General features: G+C 60.0%; 1 protein-coding gene across 1 annotated transcript in view; it reads right to left on the bottom strand.

The window, feature by feature from the left end:
- Positions 1–2,779: 2,779 nt before the first annotated feature.
- The window catches only part of LOC122544828 (uncharacterized), a 42,748-nt gene continuing 18,538 nt past the window's right edge, over positions 2,780–26,989 (bottom strand). Inside the window, exons 2-10 of the mRNA XM_087984260.1 lie at positions 24,013–24,085; positions 18,233–18,302; positions 16,233–17,608; positions 12,495–12,705; positions 10,191–10,349; positions 9,532–9,604; positions 5,832–5,882; positions 2,971–3,115; positions 2,780–2,882 (exon numbers count right to left, since the gene is read on the bottom strand). Of these exons, the coding sequence (XP_087840386.1) occupies positions 2,858–2,882; positions 2,971–3,115; positions 5,832–5,882; positions 9,532–9,604; positions 10,191–10,349; positions 12,495–12,705; positions 16,233–17,608; positions 18,233–18,302; positions 24,013–24,085 (2,183 nt within the window). The 3' untranslated portion in view covers positions 2,780–2,857. The remainder of the gene's footprint in view (positions 2,883–2,970; positions 3,116–5,831; positions 5,883–9,531; positions 9,605–10,190; positions 10,350–12,494; positions 12,706–16,232; positions 17,609–18,232; positions 18,303–24,012; positions 24,086–26,989) is intronic.

Raw genomic sequence — 26,989 nt, 5'->3', positions numbered from 1 at the left:
AGCGCGCGACACAGGGGAGAGCGAGCGCGCGACACAGGGTGAGAGCGAGCGCGCGACACAGGGGGAGAGCGAGCGAGCGCGCGACACAGGGGGAGAGCGAGCGCGCGACACAGGGGGAGAGCGAGCGCGCGCGACACAGGGGAGCGAGCGAGCGACACAGAGGGAGAGCGAGCGCGCGACACAGGGGGAGAGCGATGCGCGCGACACAGGGGGAGAGCGAGCGCGCGACACAGGGGGAGAGCGAGCGCGCGACACAGGGAGAGAGCGAGCGCGCGACACAGGGGAGAGCGAGCGCGCGACAGGGGAGAGCGAGCGCGCGACACAGGGGAGAGCGAGCGCGCGACACAGAGGGGAGAGCGAGCGCGCGACACAGAGGGAGAGCGAGCGCCGCGACACAGGGGGAGAAGCGATGCGCGCGACACAGGGGGAGAGCGAGCGCGCGACACGGGAGAGCGATGCGCGCGACACAGGGGAGAGCTGAGCGTGCGCGCGACACAGGGTGAGAGCGAGCGCGCGACACAGGGGAGAGCGAGCGCGCGACACAGGGGAGAGCGAGCGCGCGACACAGGGGAAGAGCGAGCGCGCGACACAGGGGGAGAGCGAGCGCGCGACACAGGGGAGAGAGCGACGCGCGCGACACAGGGGGAGAGCGAGCGCGCGACACAGGGGAGAGCGAGCGCGCGACACAGGGGGAGAGCGAGCGCGCGACACAGGGGGAGAGCGAGCGCGCGACACAGGGGGAGAGCGAGCGCGCGACACAGGGGAGAGCGAGCGCGCGACACAGGGGAGAGCGAGCGCGCGACACAGGGGAGAGCGAGCGCGCGACACAGAGGGAGAGCGAGCGCGCGACACAGAGGGAGAGCGAGCGCGCGACACAGAGGGAGAGGCGAGCGCGCGACACAGAGGGAGAGCGAGCGCGACCAGAGGGAGAGCGAGCGCGCGACACAGAGGAGAGCGAAGCGCGCGACACAGAGGGAGAGCGAGCGCGCGACACAGAGGGAGAGCGAGCCGCGACACAGAGGGAGAGCGAGCGCGCGACACAGAGGAGACGAGCCGCGACACAGAGGGAGAGCGAGCGCGCGACACAGAGGGAGAGCGAGCGCGCGACACAGAGGAGAGTCGAGCGCGCGACACAGAGGGAGAGCGAGCGCGCGACACAGAGGAGAGCGAGCGCGCGACACAGAGGGAGAGCGAGCGCGCGACACAGAGGAGAGCGAGCGCGCGACACAGAGGGAGAGCGAGCGCTGCGACACAGAGGGAGAGCGAGCGCGCGACACAGAGGGAGAGCGAGGCGCGCGACACAGAGGGAGAGCGAGACGCGCGACACAGAGGAGAGCGAGCGCGCGACACAGAGGGAGAGCGATGCGCGCGCGACACAGAGGGAGAGCGAGCGCGGCGACACAGAGGGAGAGCGAGCGCGCGACACAGAGGGAGAGCGAGCGCGCGACACAGAGGGAGAGCGAGCGCGCGACACAGAGGGAGAGCGAGCGCGCGACACAGAGGGAGAGCGAGCGCGCGACACAGAGGGAGAGCGAGCGCGCGACACAGAGGGAGAGCGAGCGCTGCGACACAGAGGGAGAGCGAGCGCGCGACACAGAGGAGAGCGAGCGCGCGACACAGAGGGAGAGCTAGAGCGCGCGACACAGAGGGAGAGCGAGCGCGCGACACAGAGGGAGAGCGAGCGCGCGACACAGAGGGAGAGCGATGCGCGCGACACAGAGGGAGAGAGCGAGCGCGCGACACAGAGGAGAGCGAGCGCGCGACACAGAGGGACGAGCGAGCGCGCGACACAGAGGGACGAGCGAGCGCGCGACACAGAGGGAGAGCGAGCGCGCGACACAGAGGAGAGCGAGCGCGCGACACAGAGGGAGAGCGAGCGCGCGACACAGAGGGAGAGCGAGCGCGCGACACAGAGGGAGAGCGAGCGCGCGACACAGAGGGAGAGCGAGCGCGCGACACAGAGGGAGAGCGAGCGCGCGACACAGAGGAGAGCGAGCGCGCGACACAGAGGGAGAGCGAGCGCGCGACACAGAGGGAGAGCGAGCGCGCGACACAGAGGGAGAGCGAGCGCGCGACACAGAGGGAGAGCGAGCGCGCGACACAGAGGGAGAGCGATGCGCGCGACACAGAGGGAGAGCGAGCGCGCGACACAGAGGAGAGCGAGCGCGCGACACAGAGGGAGAGCGAGCGCGCGACACAGAGGGAGAGAGCGAGCGCGCGACCACAGAGGGAGAGCGAGCGCGCGACACAGAGGGAGAGCGAGCGCGCGACACAGAGGGAGAGCGAGCAGCGCGACCACAGAGGGAGAGCGAGCGCGCGACACAGAGGGAGAGCGAGCGCGCGACACAGAGGAGGAGCGAGCGCGCGACACAGAGGGAGCGAGCGAAGCGCGCGACACAGAGGGAGAGCGAGCGCGCGACACAGAGGGGAGAGCGAGCGCGCGACACAGAGGGAGAGCGAGCGCGCGACACAGAGGAGAGCGAGCGCGCGACACAGAGGGAGAGCGAGCGCGCGACACAGAGGAGAGCGAGCGCGCGACACAGAGGGAGAGCGAGCGCGCGACACAGAGGGAGAGCGAGCGCGCGACACAGAGGAGAGCGAGCGCGCGACACAGAGGGAGAGCGAGCGCGCGACACAGAGGGAGAGCGATGCGCGCGACACAGAGGGAGAGAGAGCGCGACACAGAGGGAGAGAGAGCGTGACACAGAGGGAGAGAGAGCGCGCGACACAGAGGGAGAGCGAGCGCGACACAGAGGGAGGCGAGCGCGACACAGACAAAGGTCAGGGAAGTGTAAAAGAGAATGGGATGGGAGGGGGCATACTAGCAGGTGACTTTTTACCCAACTGGAGCGCAGCATCAGCATGCATCAGTGCAGAGGGATCTGGGGGTCCGAGTGGACAAATCAGAGGACAGCTAATAAGGAACGGAATTTTGCCCTTTCTTGTGAAAGGACGGTTGAAATCCCTTACCGGTGCACTTGGGGAGTTGCTGTGACTCGGTACTTGACCACTGACGAGCCCGCTTTCTCACACGAAATCCTCCTGTGTGGCGTGACCGTGGCGAGACCTTCTTCAAACCCGTCCGTCTCTTCATCTCCAGTGTCATGCTCGTCTCCTGGCAGAGAACCCAAGTTAGTCAGTCGCTCGGTCAGAACGCGAGGGCAAAGGGGCACCAGGAATAGCTGGACACATATGAAGGGGCGAGGGTGGGGCGCAGGTTCATAGTTCCTCAAGGCAGGAAGAGTGGGGGGAAAAAAAAGCACGTCTCTGGCAAAGCTTGAGAGAATGACTGGTCCAGCCGGAAACTGGCAGAGACTGCACGGGTTCCACAGAGGGGAAGGAGCAGATAACTTCTGGAAAACGCAAGGGGCAACGGAGGAATTGACAGAAATGAGCAATCGGCCAATCACACCGGTGAAACAACTGGGGCCGAAGGCAGGCAATGAAAGCAAGATGGCGGACGGGCTCGGTTCTAAAGCCTTCCAAGTTTCCGTAGGTTCTCACACAGCGGACTGGAGAGGGGCAAACGTCATCCCATGACTCTGAAAGATACAACGTGGGGGAGGGGGCAGAACTGAGCCCTTCGGATCTGCCAGCCTGCTTCGCCATTCTGGAATCGAACTCCACATTCCCAACCATCCTGGCAGTAGCCCTACCTGACAAGATTCACCCAAGGCCAAATGCCCTACTCTTACGTTGGTTTGTATTTCTCTGCGCAGGACTGGCTCCGGAAGGTGCAGGAGAAAGGCCGCAGAAGGGATTCATGGGAAAGGGATGAGCAGCTCCAGTACCATGGTTAAACTGGAGAGCCAGGGAAGGACTTGAAGCAGACAACATTGGGACAGGAGATTTGATAGAGGTGTTCAAGATCATAAAGGCGTCTGGAGATAGCAGTTAGGTCCCAACATGAGCGGCAAGGTGGCTCAGTGGTCAGCACTGCTGCCTCACGGCGCCAGGGTCCCAGGTTCAATTCCAGCCTCGGGCGACGCTAAATAACCCCATCGTGCTCACCCTGACCTACACACCCCAGGGCACTATGGGTAATTTAGCACAGCCAATCCACCCTAACCTGCACATCCCTGGGCACTATGGGTAATTTAGCATGGCCAATCCACCCTAACCTGCACATCCCTGGGCACTATGGGTAATTTACCACAGCCAATTCACCCTAACCTGCACATCCCCGAGCACTATGGGTAATTTAGCATGGCCAATCCACCCTAACCTGCACATCCTGAGCACTATGGGTAATTTAGCATGGCCAATCCACCCTAACCTGCACATCCCTGAGCACTATGGGTAATTTAGCATGGCCAATCCACCCTAACCTGCACATCCCTGAGCACTATGGGTAATTTAGCATGGCCAATCCACCCTAACCTGCACATCCCTGAGCACTATGGGTAATTTAGCACGGCCAATCCACCCTAACTTGCACATCCCTGAGCACTATGGGTAATTTAGCATGGCCAATCATGGAATGATGTAGGTTAGATGGGCTTCAGATTGGTTCCACAGGTCTGCGCAACATCGAGGGGCTGAAGGGCTTGTACTGCGCTGGAATGTTCTATGTAAAACTGCACTTGTTGCATGCTCAGGCAAACTCAAGGCTGGCGCTGGATACAACTTAACAGGAGATTTGTGAGCGTTGTCGGAGGCGAACAAGCATAGGATTACCCGTTTGTTCGGAAAGAGACAGGCCCATCGCAAGGCCTGCACAAAGGGCCCCGATGACTCTGTTTGCAAGAACGCATTCGTCAGCTTGAGCATCTGGAGAGTATCAGCTGAAACAGTCGCTTCCCTCACACGCTGCGGCCAATTCCTTTACCAACTGACACAACCAGACTCTCTGGCCCCACTGTTTATCTTAAACGCAGGTCAGCACACTCTTTCACAAGACGGGAGGAGCAAATGACCAACGGCAGATTGAATCCATCTGTGAGCCGCACAGACCAAAATTCCCTGGAGGTCATCTGCAACAGAGCTCCCCTCCTCCCACACCGCAGGGAGTTTACACACACTCACTGGGACGTCACTGCTGGCCCACAGTCACCAAGTAACTGGGGCAAAAGCTGACCGAAGGCAGTTGGTCGCTGCCCAAGATTTGCTGGCATTTCTATGACACCGAAGAGGCCGACTGACCTCTCCAGTATGTGCTGGCCAATCTCATTTCCCAGCATTCAGCCCTGAATGCCCCGACATTTCCAGTGCTCACCTACCCGGTTGGAAACGTGAGCCACCTCACTCCTTTCGGAGCTGCGGTCTGATTTGCAGTCAAATCGGGGTCTGACAACAGCACAGCCGATTGTATCTGAAGCCCAGGAAGCCAGAGCAAGCAACCTCCTGAACAATTTATTCAATATTTGAGAAAGAGACGGCGGGGGAGAGAGAGAGAGAGAGAAAAAGAGAGAGAGCGAGCACGCGGGAGGAGAGAGAGCGCAAGGGGGGGGGGGGCACCCGGGGGGAGAGCGAGCGAGAGCGCGCACGGGGGGGGGGGGGAAGAGCGAGCGAGAGCGCGCACGGGGGGGGGGAGAGGGGGAGAGCGAGCGAGAGCGCTCACGGGGAGGGGAGGGGGGGGGGGGGGGGGAGAGCGAGCATGGAGGGGGGGGGAGAGCGAGCGAGAGAGCGCGCACGGGGGGGGGGGGGGAGAGCGAGCAAGAGCGAGCACGGGGGGGGGGGAGCGAGCAAGAGCGCGCACAGGGGGGGGGGGGGGGGGAGAGCGGGCGAGAGAGCGCGCGGGGGGAGAGCAAGAGAGAGAGAGTGAGCGCGTGCACGAGAGAGAGAGTGCGAACGCAAGAGAGAGATACGCCAGATACAAAAGATTCACATACCCAAAGTGCATTTGTCAGCTTCTCCATCCGTAGCCCTACAGGTTACAGCCCCTGAAGAGTAAATCAAAGTGTTGCTTCAATATGAGGAAGCTTTGTACAGTTTCAACAGAGTCTGGGCCCCTACCACCCAATAACGTTCCCTGTAGCCCGTCTCGCTAACCCTTCTTATCTACAGCCCCCTGGGCTACTTGTCCTTCAACTAATAGCAGGACATCCTTCTCTGTCCACGCACCCTCAGGAATTTCAGGCACCCAATTAGTCCTTTCCACTCAGCCACCCGGCTCCAAAGAAATTCCCAAGCTGGTCCACTCTCTCCCAACAACTACATTTTTCTTTTAAAAAAATCATTCATGGGATATGGAAAGTGAATCAATCCACTCCCGAAAAAATAGCGTTAAAGAGAATCCAAAGGGTTTTTATAAATACATTAAGGACAAAAAGGGTAACGAGGGACAGAATAGGGCCCCTCAAAGATCAGCAAGGCGGCCTTTGTGTGGAGCTGCAGGAGATGGGGGGAGGTGCAATACGAGTATTTTGCATCAGTATTTACTGGGGAAAGGACTGATTAGGGATAGTCAACATGGCCTTGTGCGTGGGAAATCATGTCTCACAAACTTGATTGAGTTTTTGAAGAAGTAACAAAGAGGGTTGATGGGGGCAGAGCGGTAGATATGATCTATATGGACTTCAGTAAGGCATTCGACAAGGTTCCCCATGGGAGATTGATTAGCAAGGTTAGATCTCATGGAATACAGGGAGAACTCGCCATTTGGATACAGAACTGGCTCAAAGGTAGAAGGCAGAGGGTGGTGGTGGTGGGTTGTTTTTCAGACTGGAGGCCTGTGACCAGTGGAGTGCCACAAGGATCAGTGCTGGGCCCTCTACTTTTTGTCATTTACATAAATGATTTGAATGTGAACATAAGAGGTACAGTTAGTAAGTTTGCAGATGACACCAAAATCTGAGGTGTAGTGGGCAGCGAAGAGGGTTACCTCAGATTACAACAGGATCTGGACCAGATGGGTCAATGGGCTGAGGAGTGGCAGATGGAGTTTAATTCAGATAAATGCAAGGTGCTGCATTTTGGGAAAGCAAATCTGAGCAGGACTTATACACTTAATGGTAAGGTCCTGGGGAGTGTTGCTGAACAAAGAGACCTTGGAGTGCAGGTTCATAGCTCCTTGAAAGTGGAGTCGCAGGTAGATAGGATAGTGAAGGCAGCGTTTGGTATGCTTTCCTTTATTGGTCAGAGTATTGAGTACAGGAGTTGGGAGGTCATGTTGCGGCTGTTACAGGACATTGGTTAGGCCACTGTTGGAATATTGTGTGGAATTCTGGTCTCCTTCCTATCGGAAAGATGTTGTGAAACTTGAAAGGGTTCAGAAAAGATTTACAAGGATGTTGCCAGGGTTGGAGGGTTTGAGCTACAGGGAGAGGCTGAACAGGCTGGGCTGTTTTCCCTGGAGCGTCGGAGGCTGAGGGGTGACCTTATAGAGGTTTATAAAATCACGAGGGGGCATGGATAGGGTAAATAGACAAGGTCTTTTCCTTGGGGTGGGGTAGTCCAGAACTAGAGGGCGAGAGGGGAAAGATATAAAAGAGACCTAAGGGGCAACGTTTTCACGCAGAGGGTGGTACGTGTATGGAATGAGCTGCCAGAGGAAGTGGTGGAGGCTGGTACAACTGCAACATTTAAGCGGCATTTGGATGGGTATCTGAATAGGAAGGGTTTGGGAGGGATATGGGCCGGGTGCTGGCAGGTGGGACTAGATTGGGTTGGGATATCTGGGTCGGCATGGACGGGTTGGACTGAAGAGTCTGTTTCCATGCTGTACATCTCCATGACTATGACTCCACGTGGGTGTTGCTGGCTGGATACAGCATTTACTGTCCACGCTCCCCCCAATTGCCCCCTTGAGAGGGTGGGGGAGAGCTGCCATCTTGAACTGCTGCAGTCCCGTGTGGTGTAGGGACCCTCCTCACACAGCACCCTCAGGGAGGGAGTCCCGGGATTCTGACCCAGCGACACTGAAGGAACGGCCGATATATTTCCGAGTCGCGGACGGTGAGGGGCTCGGAGGGGAACTTGCAGGGGGGGTGGTGTTCCCATGTACCTGCTGCCCCTTGTCCTTCCCGATGGAAGTGGCCGTGGGGTTTGGAAGGTGCTGTCTGAGGAGCCTGGGGGAGTTGCTGCAGTGCGTCTTGTAGATGGTACCCACTGCTGTTACTGAGCGTCGGGGGGGTGGAGGGAGTAGGGGTTTGTGGGGGTGGGGACAATCGAGCGGGGCTGCTTTGTCCCTGGATGGTGTCGAGCTTCTCGAGTGTTGTCGGATCTGCCTCCCATCCAGGGCAAGTGGGGATTATTCCATCACACACTCCATACTTGTGTGCCTTGTTGATGGTGGGAACAGGCTTTTGGGGGGGGGGGGGGGTGAAGTGGGGAAGAGAGTCAGGGCGTGAGTTACTCGCTGCAGAATTCCTACCATCTGACCTGCTCCTGCAGCTGCTGTGTTTATGTGGTGAGTCCGGTGGAGTGTCTGGTCAGTGGTAACTCCCAGAATGTTGGTCGTTTGGGAGGGGGGGATTCAGTGATGGTAACACCATCAAGGGGCTGTGGTTAGATGGTCTCTCATCGGTGACGATCATAGCCTGGCGTTTGGGTGGCACGAATATTACTTGCCACTTGTCAGCCCAAGCCTGGACATTCGAGACAAGGAAAAGCCTGCAGTTGTTGGAGTCCGAGGTGGACAGGCAGGAGGCTGGAAGGACCACAGCAAGCAAAGCAGCATCAGGAGGTGGAGACGTCAACGTTTCAGGACGAGCATTGGATATCGCCCAGATCTGGTTGTTTTTGAACACGGACTGCTTCCGTACCTGAGGAGTCGCGAATGGTGCTGAACACTGTGCAATCATTGACGGACATCCCCACGCCTGACCTTGTGACTGAGGGAAGGCCATTGAGGAAGATGGTTGGGCCTATGACCCTACCCTGAGGGACTCCAGCAGAGACGTCCTGGAGGTGAAACGACTGACCTCCAACAACCAACTCGCTGTGTGCCAGGTAGGACTCCAACCAGCGGGGAGCTTGCCCCCTGGTGCCCACTGATTCCAGTTTTGCCAGGGCTGTTTGATGCCACACTCGGTCGAACGCAGCCGTGATGTCAAGGGCCGCCACCTCTCCCCTCCCCTCTGGAATTCGGCCCCTTTTGTCCGTGTTGGAACCAAGGCTGTAATGAGGTCAGGAGCTGAGTGACCCTGGCGAAACCCAAACTGGGGGGGGGGGGGCGGTCACTGAGCAGGTTATTGCTGAGCGAGTGCTGCTCGATAGCCCGGTTGGTGATCCCTCGCTTTACTGATGACTGAGAGGAGACCGATGGGGTGGTAACTAACTGGCCAGGTTGGATTTGGTCTGCTCGCTGTGCAGTCTGCTCTGTCCCCCCCCCCGGCCGATGTGGCTTTATTTCCAACTACGCCGTCCACTTAGCTGCCAAGGGAAATGCCTAACCCTTCAAGTTGGCTCAGGTGGTCTCTCCCTTGTCCTCAGAAGCTGCAACCATCTCCGACACCCCCTACCCCCCCCCCCCCCCAAAACGGTTTCGGGCACGCCCGTGACGCAGCGGTAATGCTTGAAAAGAGAGGCGCCCCACTGTTGCCGGTCACTCTGACGGCCCGTAGCGCGGGCTCAGGGCTGCGGAGTTACCTGCAGAGGCCGACAGAGCGTTCGCGTTCCTCATGATGGCTTCCACCAGCGCAGACCGCAACTCTTCGACGGGCTGAAAGACAAGGCGGGCAGGGGTCAGCTTTCAGAAGGATGGCCAGTTTTAACAACTCTTCAGAAAAAAAATACATGGTGGGGGCGGGGCAGGGCGGGGGGAACCCTGGATCAGCAACAGCTGCAAACTGCTGCCCTGAAGTCTCGCTCCTTCGGTGCAACGGGTCAGTGAAAGCATGTGTCCCAGCCTCCACTCTCGGCAATGGGCCCTCCCCCACACAATGAAAAATTGGCCTTTTCTTCTGGCCCACTGATTCACACGCAGGTTAAGTGAACCACCCCGCTGCGGTTCAGTGCATCTTGCGACTGGAGAAGTGGCCGTGTTTACCCAGCCGACTTCCCACGTCGCTGCCTCGGGCTCTTCGTGGGAAGAGGTGCGGGCAGACCGATGACTAACCCTCTCCACCCCCACAGGCTTGCTGCCTTCAGGCACGTCCGCCACACACACCGCAGAACTCGAGGGTGAACCCGGGGGCAAGGTGCCGCAGAGGCAGGGGCCCGCTGGCTGTGTTGTGCTCACTCTGCTTTCGGAGGCACGAAGCCCCAGACATTTCTAAAGGGCCTCTGTAGAGTCTTTCAGCACTGACCTCCGCCCCACTGTGCACAGCCTGCTCATACAGTGCGATGACAGCTTCCAGCGGACCGGTCCTTTCCAGCAAGTGGGCCCGACAGATCCAGAACTTGGCGAACCTCTCCCCTTCCGGGACAGCCAGCAGCGCTGCGGCCACTTGCTCAGGAGGGGAGCCCTGTGTGCGCAAACAAAGCCAGACGGTGAAAGCTGCCCACTCCCCCCCCCCCCCCCCCCACACACCCCATCCGACAGGCCGTCTCCCCTACGCCGTGAGAGACCAGCGCCCTCACAGCCTGCCGCAGACCCAGTCGGTCAACCGTGTCCTCGAGGACGCCATCAGCTCGGTCAGTACCAGTGCTTCCAATGCCCAGCGTGTGCCTCCCCCGCCCCCCCACCTCCAGAGCCTTGGCATTGAGAGTGCCCCACCTAAATCCTCCTTTGACGTGATCAGGGTTTCTACTCAATCGATAGCCGCCCCACCCCCCCCCCCCCCCCCCAACCACTTTTCCGGAACATTGATCTCCAAAAGCGCAGCGTTACACACTTTCCTGGATTAAACTCTGGGTGCTATTTTGCCGCCCATATCTGCAGCTGGTCTATATCCTGCTTGACAACCTTCTACACCCCCCCCACAACTCCACCGATCTCGGTACTGTCTGTACACTTACTAACCCACCCATCTATATATACCATAAACAGTAGAGATCCCAGGACGGATCCCTGCGCAACACCACTAGTCAGGCACCTCCAGTCTGAAAGACACCCTTCCACCAGTACCCTCTGTCTTCTCTGGGCCAGCCAATAGCGAATCCACACACATTAATCCATCTCAATCACGTCCCCTCTCCATCTCCTTTGCTCTAGTGAAAACTGCCTCAGTCTGATCCCTCTTCACGAACTGAAACTCTCCAGCCCCCACCATGAGGCACCATCCTGGTAAATCTCCCTCCTATAACGTGGATGCCAGAACTGCCCGCAATACTCTCTCTGTGTGGCCTCACCCACCTGTGTAGAGTATCCAGCCAAACCCTCACTGTTCATAAACTCGACGCCTCGGTTAATGAAGGCAAGTATCCCATAATCCTGCTGAACCACTTTATTCCCCCCGCTGTCCCACTACGTTAAGGGACTGGTGTACATGTACACCACGCTCCTCTGACTCGGAGTGCTTCCCAGGGTCCTGGTGTCGGTTACCGCTTTGTCATGTTTGCCCCGGCCAAGCGACATTCCCACTGGTTCATATCGATTCAGCCCATCTACATTCTCCTGGAATCGAAGGCTATCCTCCTCATTGTTTACCACCCCCACCACTCCTGGCCCTCTCTGCAAACTCGCCGATCGACCGTCCAACGGTCAAGTCTACACAAACCACAGATGACAAGGGGGCCCCCACACTGAGCCCTGGGAGGGGGGGGGGGGGGGGGGGTGTAGGATGTTATACACCCTCCTCTCAGCCAAACCAGGGTGGGGAGGGGGGGGGTCTCACATGGTGGGGATCTGAACCGGCGTCTACAAGCCCAAGGGAGATCACCCAGTGATCCAGCAGGCGGCCCACCGTGAGGGAGACAAAGAGATAATGCCCCCCGGCCCCCACCAAACCCGGTGAAACAGCTGCATCCTCTCGGGTGCAGCAACAGCAGGCTGGCCAGGATGCTTTCCATTTCTCACACACACCACCCCCACCCCCCCAAACCCCTCGCATGGCTCTCGATCCTTCCACCATCGGGGGGGGGGGGGGTGGATTGGGTGGGGGAAGCTGCCATCTTATCTGCTGCCCAGAGCCCGTTTTGGAATACCGCCCCTTACTGGCTTCCCCTGTCAACCCCTCCAATTGACTCATGCAGCACAAAACATCGGTGTGGTCCGGACACAAACCTCATCTTCCACCTCGGCACCGTCCAACCCCAGGGCATCAATGTGGACTTCACCAGCTTCCTCATTTCCCCTTCCCCCCACCTCACCCCAGTTCCAACCTTCCAGCTCAGCATCGTCCCCATGAGCTGTCCTACCCGCCCCACCCTCCCCTCTGACCTCTCACCTCCATCCCCACCCCCACCCACCCATTGTACTCTATGCTACTTTCTCCCCCATTTCTCTCTCCATCCTGCAGGCTCTCTGCCTGTATTCCTGACGAAGGGCTGCTGCCTGAACCGTTGATTTCCCTGCCCCTCGGATGCTGCCTGAGCTGCTGTGCTTTTGCAGCCCCACTCTGATCTCGACAGTGGACACAAACCCCGCGGTGTGCCTCGATTGCAGGAGCCCGGCGACTCGGTGCGACCTTTCCGTCAGTTGGGCCATACTCGGGTCGCTAGCCCCGTACCTTCTGCAGTAACTGCAGGCAGCCGTCCAGTGCGTGATCCACCCGGGCCTTGAGGCTCCGCTGCTCGTCCTGCTCCTCCTCCTCAATCGCCTCCCAGAAGGACAGCTCCAAATTCTTCTTGACGGACTGGGCCGATCTGGTGAATGGGGTGGGCATGGCCGGTCGTTTGTAGGTCCTCCCTTTGGACGCCAACCACTCGTCCAGGAGTCTCCTGAGAAAGGAGACCAGGAGGAGGAGACGTCAGTGAAAACAGACACGGGGGCGAGCCTCCGAAACAGGGACCCGTGCACATGACCCCTCCCCGCAGACAGACAGAGACAAGCCCAGTTATTGCTTCAGGTCAGCGGCCTTACAGCAGGGAGGGCCAGGACGGTGAGGGGCTCGGAGGGGAACTTGCAGGGGGGTGGTGTTCCCATGTACCTGCTGCCCCTTGTCCTTCCCGATGGCCGTGGGGTTTGGAAGGTGCTGTCTGAGGAGCCTGGGGGAGTTGCTGCAGTGCGTCTTGTAGATGGTACCCACTGCTGTTACTGAGCGGTGGGGGGTGGGGGGGTTTGTGGGGGTGGGGACAATCGAGCGGGGGCTGCTTTGTCCCTGGATGATATCAAGCTTGAGTGTTATTGGAGTTGTCCCCCCCGCCCCCCCCAACCCCCACCATCCAGGGCAAGTGGGGAGTATTCCCTCACACACCCTCCTGACTTGTCGATGGCTTATCTTTTGAAAATACTGGAAATGAAATGAGTGTGTAAAAATGCAGAAACAAGTTTTGAAACCATGCAGGGTATGGTGGAGATAAATCCACGGGGCTCCATCGCTGCCCCCAGAATCAAACTTTGTTCGGTTCTGTATGTTCCTGAAGAAGGGCCTGTGCCCGAAACGTCGAATCTCCTGTTCCCTGGATGCTGCCTGACCTGCTGTGCTGTTCCAGCAATCAAGTTTCAACTTGATCTCCAGCATCTGCAGACCTCACTTTCTCCTCTGTATGTTGTTTGTCAACAAGACAGCGGATGCCAGGAAGACGGACGAACGTGAAGAGATTGTATCTCTGCATGCAGCAGCCTGATTCCATCTGGTGGGGGTGGGTTACAATGGTTTAAACTTTTGCCTCTCACAACACATTTGTGAGAACTTGTAAGAACTTGCCAGAACCAGGAGCTGAAACAGCACAAGTTATTTGGCTGAAAGGCAGAGAGGTAAACACATAACAGGAAAGCAGGTTGGAAGATTGCGCCGTCTAGCGAGACCGAGAGGGGGCGAGCGCGCGAGAGAGACGGGCTACGGAGAGCGCGCGAGAGAGACGGGCTACGGAGAGCGCGCGAGAGAGACGGGCTACGGAGAGCGCGCGAGAGAGACGGGCTACGGAGAGCGCGCGAGAGAGACGGGCTACGGAGAGCGCGCGAGAGAGACGGGCTACGGAGAGCGCGCGAGAGAGACGGGCTACGGAGAGCGCGCGAGAGAGACGGGCTACGGAGAGCGCGCGAGAGAGACGGGCTACGGAGAGCGCGCGAGAGAGACGGGCTACGGAGAGCGCGCGAGAGAGACGGGCTACGGAGAGCGCGAGAGAGAGACGGGCTACGGAGAGCGCGAGAGAGAGACGGGCTACGGAGAGCGCGAGAGAGAGACGGGCTACGGAGAGCGCGAGAGAGAGACGGGCTACGGAGAGCGCGAGAGAGAGACGGGCTACGGAGAGCGCGAGAGAGAGACGGGCTACGGAGAGCGCGAGAGAGAGACGGGCTACGGAGAGCGCGAGAGAGAGACGGGCTACGGAGAGCGCGAGAGAGAGACGGGCTACGGAGAGCGCGAGAGAGACAGAGCGCGAGACAAAGAATGCCAATAAAAGTGAGGGAGGTTTGAGGATAAGTGATCCAGAGGGGGTGGTGGTAGGTTGTAGGCTCCTTGCCCGTGAACCGACCATGTCTTTTGCGCATCACCAAATCCCAATAGCCTGTCAATCTTCTCCCTTTCAGATGGAGGAACAGCCTCTCCCTTTGTGACTGTATCCAGCTCACGCATGCTTTTGAAAATCTCGATCTAACCTCTTCTTCTCTCCAATGAAACCAGTCCCAACATTTGTAACTGACACGTTCCCGTTTATCAAACTGTCCGTATAAATGGCTCTCTTCCCCCCCCCCCCCACAATGCGTTCACTCTCCTGCTGTAATGTGGCACCCCCAACTGGACACAATCCTTCAGCTGAAGTCCCTCCAGCTCCCTGCTCTTGGGCTCCGTGCCCCGTTTCATGAAGCCAAGGACACTGGGTGCTTTATTCACTGCCCTCTCCTGCAGTCCTGCCACCTTCAGTGATCGGTGCAGATACAGAGGAACCTCTATTATCTGAAGGACAAAGGTGGGGAGCATTTCAATCGGTTCATCAAATATGAATGCCGGAAAGACAATCGAATGCCGGATAACACAATCAGCCAAGAATCGGGACGTTGCAAAGTTGTTCGGATCATCCGGAAATCGGTTCCTGAATGCCGGATAATCGAGGTTCCTCTGTGCCCCCTCAGCTCCCTCTACTCCCAAGTTCTGCCAAGACCTGGACCATCTGCACGCCGACACCCAGATCACCAACATTGAAAGCAGGAAAAACAGAAGGTCCCTGGGGAATTCCACCACAAACCGCCATCCATTGCCCGTCACCCTGGCTCCAATCACTCAGCCAGCTTTGGATCCATGCTTGCTACAGTGTCAACTGCGTTCTGAAGGGCCACACGCACCATTACCACATTACCGTCAACAAGCATCCAGCCTCATCAACCACCAGCAGAGTACAAAAGGGGAAGAGCTTGTTAAAACGACCCAACACACGGGGGCTCAGTGGTTAGCACCGCTGTCTCACGGCGCCTGGGACCCGGATTTGATTCCAGCCTCGGGCTTCGGGCATCTATCTGTGTGGAGTTTGCACGTTCTGCCCCCCAACACTGCCGCCACCGTGTCTGTGTGGGTGTGCTCCACTTTCCTCTAAAGATGTGCAGGTTAGGGAATTGTCCATGCTAAATTACCCATAGTGCTCAGGGATGTGCAGGTTAGGGTGGATCAGCCATGCTAAATTACCCATAGTGCTCAGGGATGTGCAGGTTAGGGTGGATCGGCCGTGCTAAATTACCCATAGTGTTCAGGGATGTGTAGGTTAGGGTGGATTGGCCGTGCTAAATTACCCATAGTGCTCAGGGATGTGTAGGTTAGGGTGGATTGGCCGTGCTAAATTACCCATAGTGTTCAGGGATGTGCAGGTTAGGGTGGATTGGCCATGTTAAATTACCCATAGTGCTCAGGGATGTGTAGGTTAGGGTGGATTGGCCGTGCTAAATTACCCACAGTGCTCAGGGATGTGTAGGTTTGGGTGGATTGATCATAATAAGCTGCCAATAGTGTTCAGGGATGTGTAGGTTAGGAGCACTAGTGAGGGGTTAACGTTGAGTAATGGGTCCGGGGAACAAGTGTGGGTAGGTTACCCATCGGAGGGTCAGTTTGGACTTGTTGGGCTGAAGGGCCTGTTTCCACACCGCATGCGGATTCTATGATTCCACTGGTCAGACCACCCCTGGAAAACTGACGCAGCTTTTGGGCCTGTTTAAGGATGTTTGTCAGGGCTGAGAACGACACATTCGGGATAAGGCCTGCAACATGGAGCTGGCGATAGTCAGATTGGCCGTGATCTCCTCGAATGGCAGCGCAGACTCAATGGGCTGAATGGCCTAGCAACCGTTTCGAACTGTAGCTTCAGTGATTTCCTACCTCCTCTCATCCTGTCCCTTTGCTGTTTTGCGAACAGTGCTTTCACCTCCCCGACATTTGGCGGTGCTGATTACCGACTTGCTTGCACTCTGTACTGCTCCTCTCCTGCCCCTCAGGCTCCTGGGCGCGGACCACAAAGCAGGATGTGCTTTCGGAGCAGACCTGGTGAAAGGTCGCCAGATTGGCGCCGGCTGGTTTCCAGTCGGACTCGCCCCATTCTGTGGCTTGGTTGTGGCGCTTGGCGCCCGTCGCGCGGATTTACTCAATCTCTGGTAGTCATCGTTCTTCACCGGGTCGGCATCTATCAACTGCTTTTGTACAATCACCACACTCGCAGGTTCCGCTGCACGGGGGCCTGGTTTCGCTGCGTTAGCGACTGGCTTTGCCAACCCAGCAAGTTTTGCTGCATTGGGGCCTGGTTTTGCCAATCCTGCAGGTTTCACAGCATTGGCGCCTGGTTTTGCCAATCCTGCATGTTTCACTGCATTGGCGCCTGGTTTTGCCAATCCTGCAGGTTTCACAGCATTGGCGCCTGGTTTTGCCAATCCTGCATGTTTCACTGCATTGGCGCCTGGTTTTGCCAATCCTGCAGGTTTCACAGCATTGGCGCCTGGTTTGGCCAATCCTGCAGGTTTCACTACATTGGAGCCTGGTTTCGCCACATTGGAGCCTAGTTTCACCAATCCTGCAGGTTTCGCTGCATTGGGGCCTGGTTTGGCCAATCCTGCAGGTTTTGCTGCGTTGGAGCCTGGTTTTGCCGCATTGGAGCCGAGTTTCACCAATCCTGCAGGTTTCGCGGCACTGGGGCCTAGTTTTGCCAATCCTTCAGGTTTTGCCGCATTGAGGCCGAGTTTCGCTGCATTGGGGCCTGGTTTGGCCAATCCTGCAGGTTTCGCTGCACGGGGGGCCGCTCTGACTACGCCAATAGCCCATATCGGATTGTAGGAAGCATTTGACGTGCTGACTCGCGTTTGAACTGCCTGGTCTGGATAAGGTTTAGTGAAAGCCATACCGGTGGAGTGCCCAGCGTTGGGAGCTGTGCCCACAGTGGTCTCTTGGCCGTCCACGTGAGGGCTGCTTTTAGCACAGACTGTGGGGCATTGTCCCGAACCGGCGTTCCGACCGGCAGTAGCGTTGTTGTTGGCGGGATTTGACTCCGCTGGGAATGAAGTGGAGACGCTCTCGTCGCTGGTGATGCTTCCTCGGGAAAAGGCAGGCAGAGCTTTGGCGAGGGTCTGCTCGGCTTCAGAGGTTTTCGCCTCGGGATGAGTTTTGGACCTTGTAGCCACTGAGATGGCATGGTTCGATGATGTGAGGTGACTGGTGCCTTTGTATTTAGCTGGCTTGGCCAGAGGACCAGCTTTCAGATTTCCCTTCTGAAACAAGACAAGAAGAAAAAAAAAGCTCGTGCAAAATGGATTCAGAGAAGCCAATTTCACCGCCCAAACACGTGGACTCCAACTAAAACTTTGAATGTAAATACTGAGCCTTATTCTTGTTAACAGGAAGTGAGGAGGTGGTGGGTGAGGAGGTGGTGGGTGGGTGAGTGAGGAGGTGGTAGGGAGAAAATGCTTGAATCTTTTGGCTACCTTAACAATTTCTGCTTTTCATTTGCAACGTCCCCCCCGCCCCAGCCGAGTCGAGAGAGTGTGGGGGCAGAGCCTAAATAAATGGCGTGGTGCAGAAATAGCCAGGAGGGACCCTGGCAAGGCTCAGCCAAGCGTCCCAGAAAGAGGGAGGGCAGCGGGACACGCTGGCCGGGGCACACCGGGCCAGGACCGGCTGCGGGATTCGCTTCGCTTCGGGCCAGTAAAGGGCGGACCGAACGTGTCGCCAGCAGGTGCCTTTCCCGAAAACCACCGCTCAAAGAGTCCATTCAACCGACACTTGGCTCCTTCTACCCAGGCACTCGGAGTGGCACGCCAACTCAAAAAGGTGTTTGCTTGGTTACATGGCGGGGGGCGGGGGGAGGACCGTTTGCGGAAAACATTGGGACTTACCGAGCCAAAGTCCAATGCTGCCGCCGCCACCGGCGGTGCTTTCCGGTTTGTCCTGTCTCCTAAGTAGGACCTGGGAAGAGAATCAAACCGGACTCAAATACAGACACGGGTTTCACTCAGAGATGGGGTTTAAATGTCTATTGGGGGGGAGAGGGGGGAAGAGAGGGGCGGGGGGGGGGGAAGAGAGGGGCGGGGGGGGGGAAGAGAGGGGCGGGGGGGGGGAAGAGAGGGGCGGGGGGGGGAAGAGAGGGGCGGGGGGGGGGAAGAGAGAGGGGCGGGGGGGGGGAAGAGAGAGGGGCGGGGGGGGGAAGAGAGGGGCGGGGGGGGAAGAGAGAGGGGCGGGGGGGGAAGAGAGGGGCGGGGGGGGGAAGAGAGAGGGGCGGGGGGGGGGAAGAGAGAGGGGCGGGGGGGGGGAAGAGAGAGGGGCGGGGGGGGGAAGAGAGAGGGGCGGGGGGGGGAAGAGAGAGGGGCGGGGGGGGGAAGAGAGGGGCGGGGGGGGGAAGAGAGGGGCGGGGGGGGGAAGAGAGGGGCGGGGGGGGGGAAGAGAGGGGCGGGGGGGGGAAGAGAGGGGCGGGGGGGGGGAAGAGAGGGGCGGGGGGGGGAAGAGAGGGGCGGGGGGGGGAAGAGAGGGGCGGGGGGGGGAAGAGAGGGGCGGGGGGGGGGAAGAGAGGGGCGGGGGGGGGAAGAGAGGGGCGGGGGGGGGAAGAGAGGGGCGGGGGGGGGAAGAGAGGGGCGGGGGGGGGAAGAGAGGGGCGGGGGGGAAGAGAGAGGGGAGAGAGGGAGGGAGGGGGGAGAGAGGGAGGGAGGGGGAGAGAGGGAGGGAGGGGGGAGAGAGGAGGGGGGAGAGAGGGAGGGGGGAGAGAGGAGGGGGGAGAGAGGAGGGGGGAGAGAGGAGGGGGGAGAGAGGAGGGGGGAGAGAGGAGGGGGGAGAGAGGAGGGGGGAGAGAGGAGGGGGGAGAGAGGAGGGGGGAGAGAGGAGGGGGAGAGGGGAGAGGGGAGGGGGAGAGAGGAGGAGGGGGAGGGGAGAGAGAGAGAGGGGGAGGGGAGAGAGAGAGAGGGGAGAGAGGGGGAGGGGAGAGAGGGGGAGGGGAGAGAGGGGGAGGGGAGAGAGGGGGAGGGGAGAGAGGGGGAGGGGAGAGAGGGGGAGGGGAGAGAGGGGGAGGGGAGAGAGGGGGAGGGGAGAGAGGGGGAGGGGAGAGAGGGGGAGGGGAGAGAGGGGGAGGGGAGAGAGGGGGAGGGGAGAGAGGGGGAGGGGAGAGAGGGGGAGGGGAGAGAGGGGGAGGGGAGAGAGGGGGAGGGGAGAGAGGGGGAGGGGAGAGAGGGGGAGGGGAGAGAGGGGGAGGGGAGAGAGGGGGAGGGGAGAGAGGGGGAGGGGAGAGAGGGGGAGGGGAGAGAGGGGGAGGGGAGAGAGGGGGAGGGGAGAGAGGGGGAGGGGAGAGAGGGGGAGGGGAGAGAGGGGGAGGGGAGAGAGGGGGAGGGGAGAGAGGGGGAGGGGAGAGAGGGGGAGGGGAGAGAGGGGGAGGGGAGAGAGGGGGAGGGGAGAGAGGGGAGAGGGGCGAGGGGGCGAGGGGGCGAGGGGGCGAGGGGGCGAGGGGGCGAGGGGGCGAGGGGGAGAGGGGGAGAGGGGAGAGGGGGAGAGGGGGGAGGGGAGAGGGGAGGGGAGGGGAGAGGGGAGGGGAGAGGGGAGAGGGGAGGGGAGGGGAGAGGGGAGGGGAGGGGAGAGGGGAGGGAGAGGGGAGGGGAGGGGAGAGGGGAGGGGAGAGGGGAGAGGGGAGAGGGGAGGGGAGAGGAGAGGGGAGAGGGGAGAGGGGAGGGGAGGGGAGAGGGGAGGGGAGGGGAGAGGGGAGAGGAGAGGGGAGGGGAGAGGGGAGGGGAGAGGGGAGGGGAGAGGGGGGGGAGAGGGGAGGGGAGAGGGGAGGGGAGAGGGGAGGGGAGAGGGGAGGGGAGAGGGGAGGGGAGAGGGGAGGGGAGAGGGGAGGGGAGAGGGGAGGGGAGAGGGGAGGGGAGAGGGGAGGGGAGAGGGGAGGGGAGAGGGGAGGGGAGAGGGGAGGGGAGAGGGGAGGGGAGAGGGGAGGGAGAGGGGAGGGGAGAGGGGAGGGGAGAGGGAGGGGAGAGGGGAGGGGAGAGGGGAGGAGGGGAGGGGGGAGGGGAGAGGGGAGGGGAGAGGGGAGGGGAGAGAGGGGGGGGAGAGAGGGGGGGGGAGAGAGGGGGGGGGAGAGAGGGGGGGGGGTGAGAGGGGGGGGGAGAGAGGGGGGGGAGAGAGGGGGGGGAGAGGGGGGGGGGAGTGAGGGGGGGGGTGAGGGGGGGGGGAGAGAGGGGGGGGGAGAGAGGGGGGGGGAGAGAGGGGGGGGGAGAGTGGGGGGGGGAGTGAGGGGGGGGGAGAGAGGGGGGGGGGAGAGGGGGGGGGGGGGTGAGTGGGGGGGGGGGAGAGTGGGGGGGGAGTGTGGGGGGGGGTGAGTGGGGGGGGTGAGAGGGGGGGGGAGAGAGAGGGGGGGGGAGAGGGGGGGGGGGTGAGAGGGGGGGAGGTGGAGTGGGGGGAGGTGGAGGAGAGGGGGGAGGAGGAGGAGAGGGGGGAGGAGGAGGAGAGGGGGAGGAGGAGGAGGGGGGGAGGGGAGGGGTGGCGGGAGGGGTGGCGAGAGAGGGGAGGGGGGGGCGAGAGAGGGGGGGGGGCGAGAGAGGGGAGGGGGGGGCGAGAGAGGGGAGGGGGGGCGAGAGAGGGGAGGGGGGGCGAGAGAGGGGAGGGGGGGGGGCGAGAGAGGGGAGGGGGGGGGCGAGAGAGGGGAGGGGGGGGGCGAGAGAGGGGAGGGGGGGGGCGAGAGAGGGGAGGGGGGGGGCGAGAGAGGGGAGGGGGGGGCGAGAGAGGGGAGGGGGGGGGCGAGAGAGGGGAGGGGGGGGGCGAGAGAGGGGAGGGGGGGGCGAGAGAGGGGAGGGGGGGGCGAGAGAGGGGAGGGGGGGGCGAGAGAGGGGAGGGGGGGGCGAGAGAGGGGAGGGGGGGGCGAGAGAGGGGAGGGGGGGGCGAGAGAGGGGAGGGGGGGGCGAGAGAGGGGAGGGGGGGGCGAGAGAGGGGAGGGGGGGGCGAGAGAGGGGAGGGGGGGCGAGAGAGGGGAGGGGGGGGCGAGAGAGGGGAGGGGGGGGCGAGAGAGGGGAGGGGGGGGCGAGAGAGGGGAGGGGGGGGCGAGAGAGGGGAGGGGGGGGCGAGAGAGGGGAGGGGGGGGCGAGAGAGGGGAGGGGGGGGGCGAGAGAGGGGAGGGGGGGGCGAGAGAGGGGAGGGGGGGGCGAGAGAGGGGAGGGGGGGCGAGAGAGGGGAGGGGGGGGGCGAGAGAGGGGAGGGGGGGGGGGAGGGGAGGGGGGGGCGAGAGAGGGGAGGGGGGGGCGAGAGAGGGGAGGGGGGGGGCGAGAGAGGGGAGGGGGGGGCGAGAGAGGGGAGGGGGGGCGAGAGAGGGGAGGGGGGGGGCGAGAGAGGGGAGGGGGGGGCGAGAGAGGGGAGGGGGGGGCGAGAGAGGGGAGGGGGGGGCGAGAGAGGGGAGGGGGGGGCGAGAGAGGGGAGGGGGGGGCGAGAGAGGGGAGGGGGGGGCGAGAGAGGGGAGGGGGGGGCGAGAGAGGGGAGGGGGGGGGCGAGAGAGGGGAGGGGGGGGCGAGAGAGGGGAGGGGGGGGGCGAGAGAGGGGAGGGGGGGGGCGAGAGAGGGGAGGGGGGGGCGAGAGAGGGGAGGGGGGGGCGAGAGAGGGGAGGGGGGGGCGAGAGAGGGGAGGGGGGGGGCGAGAGAGGGGAGGGGGGGGCGAGAGAGGGGAGGGGGCGAGAGAGGGGAGGGGGCGAGAGAGGGGAGGGGGGGCGAGAGAGGGGAGGGGGGGCGAGAGAGGGGAGGGGGGGCGAGAGAGGGGAGGGGGGGCGAGAGAGGGGAGGGGGGGCGAGAGAGGGGAGGGGGGGCGAGAGAGGGGAGGGGGGGCGAGAGAGGGGAGGGGGGGCGAGAGTGGGGAGGGGGCGAGAGTGGGGAGGGGGCGAGAGTGGGGAGGGGGCGAGAGTGGGGAGGGGGCGAGAGTGGGGAGGGGGCGAGAGTGGGGAGGGGGCGAGAGTGGGGAAGGGGCGAGAGTGGGGAAGGGGCGAGAGTGGGGAAGGGGCGAGAGTGGGGAGGGGGCGAGAGTGGGGAGGGGGCGAGAGTGGGGAGGGGGCGAGAGTGGGGAGGGGGCGAGAGTGGGGAGGGAGGGGGGGAGGGACGGGAAGGGGGGGGAGGGACGGGAGAGGGGGGGGAGGGACGGGAGAGGGGGGGGAGGGACGGGAGAGGGGGGGGAGGGACGGGAGAGAGGGGGAGGGACGGGAGAGAGGGGGAGGGAGAGGGGGAGGGACAGAGGGAGAGGGGGTAGTGAGAGGGGGAGGGACGGAGGGAGAGGGGGGAGTGAGAGGGGGAGGGAAGGAGGGGGGGGGAGGGAAGGAGGGAGAGAGGAGGAGGGGGAGGAGGGAGAGAGGAGGAGGGGGGGAGGGACGGGGGGTGTGGGGGGGGGAGAGAGAGGGGAGGGGGCGAGAGTGGGGAGGGGGCGAGAGTGGGGAGGGAGGGGGGGAGGGACGGGAGGGGGGGGGGAGGGACGGGAGAGAGGGGGAGGGACGGGAGAGAGGGGGAGGGACGGGAGAGAGGGGGAGGGACGGGAGAGAGGGGGAGGGACGGGAGAGAGGGGGAGGGACGGGAGAGAGGGGGAGGGACGGGAGAGAGGGGGAGGGACGGGAGAGAGGGGGAGGGACGGGAGAGAGGGGGAGGGACGGGAGAGAGGGGGAGGGACGGGAGAGAGGGGGAGGGACGGGAGAGAGGGGGAGTGAGAGGGGGAGGGACGGAGGGAGAGGGGGTAGTGAGAGGGGGAGGGACGGAGGGAGAGGGGGGAGTGAGAGGGGGAGGGAAGGAGGGGGGGGGGAGTGGGAGGGGGAGGGAAGGAGGGGGGGGGGAGTGGGAGGGGGAGGGAAGGAGGGAGAGAGGAGGAGGGGGAGGAGGGAGAGAGGAGGAGGGGGGGAGGGACAGGGGGTGTGGGGGGGGGAGAGAGAGGGGAGGGCGGGAGAAGAGAGAGAGAGAGAGAGAGAGAGACCAATTTACAAGCACAGCAGCTGTCGACATTTCTCGAAAGTATGTAAAAACCTATCAGTGAGAAGTGGAGATTCATTGTCTTGGTGGAGTAAGTAAGGGATTTTGTGGGCCCACAGCCAAAGCCTGTCCAGTTGGACATCTGCACCTTCTGTATTGGCATACTGAGGGTTTAGGGAGGGCCACTAGGGAGAGAGAGGGAGCTACCGAAAACCATTGGTCAAAGAGGATCAAGAAAAAAATGTCGTCAAGGAAAGAATGTACACTTTTTCTCAATAACGCCAAATAAATCCTGCAAAGACTGCAAATGCAGATACATCCCACCCGGACCTTCAGCATTTATAAACGTGGATAAAGGGTTAATGTTGGGCAATGGCAGGATTAGGTGATGAATAATGCCCTGACAAAGACTGTGACTGACTGCCCACACCCACCAATGACAGACCCACTTTGAAGCAGTGTTAACCATGCAATTAACCAGAAGGGTTGAAGCTGGTGACTGCAGCTCAAGGCGATGACAACTTTGTCACTCTGATCGGTAGGATTACGGTTTCCGTCCCAGACCGGGTAAGCTTTAGCGAATGACAGATTTCTGCAGAGTCAGATCCCAATTGGCAGCAGGTACTTGAATCGCTTCCTTTCCTCAAACCCTTCGTTCCTGGCCACATCAGGTCCCTCACCGGACAACCTGTTCTCATAACTGATGAAAAACAAACCTGGCATTGGGAGCTGGGTTCTTCAGCTTCCCTTTTCTGGAGAGATAGGCTTCAAGCTGTTGTCTTCGGCATTCTGTTTTCAAAGATAGAATTAGGAATCAACATGATAAGACATTGCTTCGATTCTCTCCGAACTCCATAAGACCATAAGACATAGGAGTGGAAGTAAGGCCATTCGGCCCATCAAGTCCACTCCGCCATTCAATCATGGCTGATGCGCATTTCAGCTCCACTTACCAGCGTTCTCCCGGTAGCCCTTAATTCCTCGAGACAACAAGAATCTATCAATCTCGGCCTTGAAGACATTTAGCGTCCCGGCTTCCACTGCACTCCGTGGCAATGAATTCCACAGGCCCACCACTCTCTGGCTGAAGAAATGCCTCCGCATTTCTGTTCTGAAATGACCCCCTCTAATTCTAAGGCTGTGTCCACGGGTCCTAGTCTCCTCGTTTAACTGAAACAATTTCCTAGCATCCACCTTTTCCAAGCCATGTATTATTTTGGAGGGTTATGTGACGTGCTGGAGACATCGTCCAAGTTTACAAACTCGCTCACAGAAAGCCCAACATTAAGATGTCTCAGTGAGATAGTGAAGTGGTTGTACACCTGGATTTACATCAGCTTGAATGTCTGTCCCCTCCATGCCCCCTCTAATGTCTGCTGGATTTTCCAAGCAAATAAGTGGCAGTTGAGTGTAGCATCATTTTCGAGTCAGAGCTATACAGCATGGAAACAGACCCTTTGGTCCAACCCATCCATGCTGTCCCAGATATCCCAACCCAATCTAGTCCCACCTGCCAGCACCCGGCCCATATCCCTCCAAATCCTTCCTATTCATATACCCATCCAGATGCCTTTTAAATGTTGCAATTGTACCAGCCTCCACCACATCCTCTGGCAGCTCATTCCATACACATACCACCCTCTGTGTGAAAAGGTTGCCCCTCAGGTCCCTTTTATATCTTTCCCCTCTCACCCTACGCCTATGCCCCTCTAGTTCTGGACTCCCCCAGCCCAGGGACATGGACCTTGTCTATTTACCCTATCCATGCCCCTTATGATTTTATAAACCTCTATAAGGTCAGCCCTGAGCCTCCATCACTGCAGGGAAAATAGCCCCCGGCCTATTCAATAGCCTCTCCGTATAGAGCCAGCCCTCCAACCCCAGCAACAACCTCTGATGTTATGTTGGCACAATAATTCCACAGGGAGGATGGTCAAATAAAGAATGTTCCACACGTTCAAGAACCACCTCCATTGGCTTTTCGGAATAATTTTGTTACGTTAGTTACCCATGGTGGTGAGAGACGCTTTTGTGAATTTTTATAGCCTGCATACTTTAGGTGAGGGCGTTACGGGGCACTGTTACAGGGGAAGTAACCAGATTTTTCCAGGAATATTTTTCCGAGTCACTGAAAGGTGTGGTAGGGCTGTAGTGTTTCACCCACTGACTGTCTTTGACCTTCTAAGTAGAAGAGGTCATGGATCTGGAAGGAGACTCAGTGAGCTGTGACAGTGTATCCTGCAGGTGGTACCCACTGCTGCTCCTGAGCGTCAGGGCTGGAGGGAGTGGATGTCGAAGGTGGTAGACAGGGTATTGATCAAGCAGGGGCCGCTTTGTCCTGGGTGGTGTCAAGCTTCTCAAGTGCTGTTGGAGCTCTATCCACGTGGGGAGTATTCCATCACGCTTCTGACTCGCACCTTGGTGATGTTGGGGACAGGCTCTGGGGAGTTACTGGCTGCAAAGTTCCCAGCCCTCTGACCTACTCCTCCTTATCTGGCTGCACCTCTCAGTTTGAATACCGGGGCAATTCAGAGATGGCAACACCTTTGAATATCGAGGAAATGATAGGCAGATTCTCTCTTGCAGTGTAAACGTTTATTGCAAATGATCAGTTCAAGCTTGAATGCTGTATGACGCTACCGCGTTTGGACACTGACCACAGAAGCAGTCTATGGTGTTGAGCATTATACAACCAGGAGCATATATAGATCACAGAACAATACAGCACAGAACAGGCCCTTCGGCCCTTGATGTTGTGCCGACCTGTGAACTACTCTCAGCTCGTTCCCCCTACACTATCCCATCATCATCCATGTGCTTATCCAAGGATTGTTTAAATCTCCCTAATGTGGCTGAGTTGACTACATTAGCAGGTAGGGCATTCCATGCCCTTACCACTCTCTGTGTAAAGAACCTGCCTCTGACATCTGTCTTAAATCTTTCACCCCCCCTCAATTTGTAGTTATGCCCCCTGGTACAAGCTGACATCATCATCCTAGGGAAAGGTCTTTCACTGTCTGCATTCTGACGTTATAATGGAGGGATGGTCATTGATGAAGCAGTTAAAATGCTTCAATCTCAAGCATCACTTTGAGGAATTCCGACAATGAGGGGCTGGCTGCTGAGGTGATTGGTTTCTAACAACTGGAACTATCTTCCTTTGTACAAGGTATGGCCCCAACCAGCAGAGTGTGTTCCCTTGATGGCGAGAGCTCGCTGACCCACATTCAGTCAAACTCATGTCAACGGCAGTCAATCTCTAGCATTCAGCTCTTTTGCGCATGTTCAAACTGATGGGATCAGGAGCTGAGCGAGGCGAGTGGAAGCCAGACCAGGTTTCGGGGAGGTGGTTATTGCTAACACTGATTAAGATGAGACTGGAGGGCTGCAGGTTAGCTGGGATGGATTTGTCCCGCTTTTTGTGCACCGGTGATATCCAGACTATCTCCTACATTGTCGGATAGATGGCCATGTTCGAGCCGAGCCGAGCCGAGCCGAACCGGAACAGCTTGGCGAGGGGCACAGCAAATTCCACATCACACGTCATGAGTACCATCACTGGAATATGGTCAGGGCCCAGCGCCTTTGCAATACCAAGCTGCCAACTGATCCTGCTCACAGCACCTCATGGATGGCCAGCCTTCTGTCGCCACATTTGTTTGTTTTCTATCCCATCCTGACAGGGTTAGTAGA

This window comes from Chiloscyllium plagiosum, unplaced genomic scaffold (assembly GCF_037043375.1).
Source record: "Chiloscyllium plagiosum isolate Xiang-an unplaced genomic scaffold, Cpla_swu_hap1 HiC_scaffold_48, whole genome shotgun sequence".
Taxonomy (NCBI): Eukaryota; Metazoa; Chordata; class Chondrichthyes; order Orectolobiformes; family Hemiscylliidae; genus Chiloscyllium; species Chiloscyllium plagiosum.
Note: the sequence above shows the minus strand (reverse complement) of the source record. Positions and strands in the feature narration are given on the sequence as shown.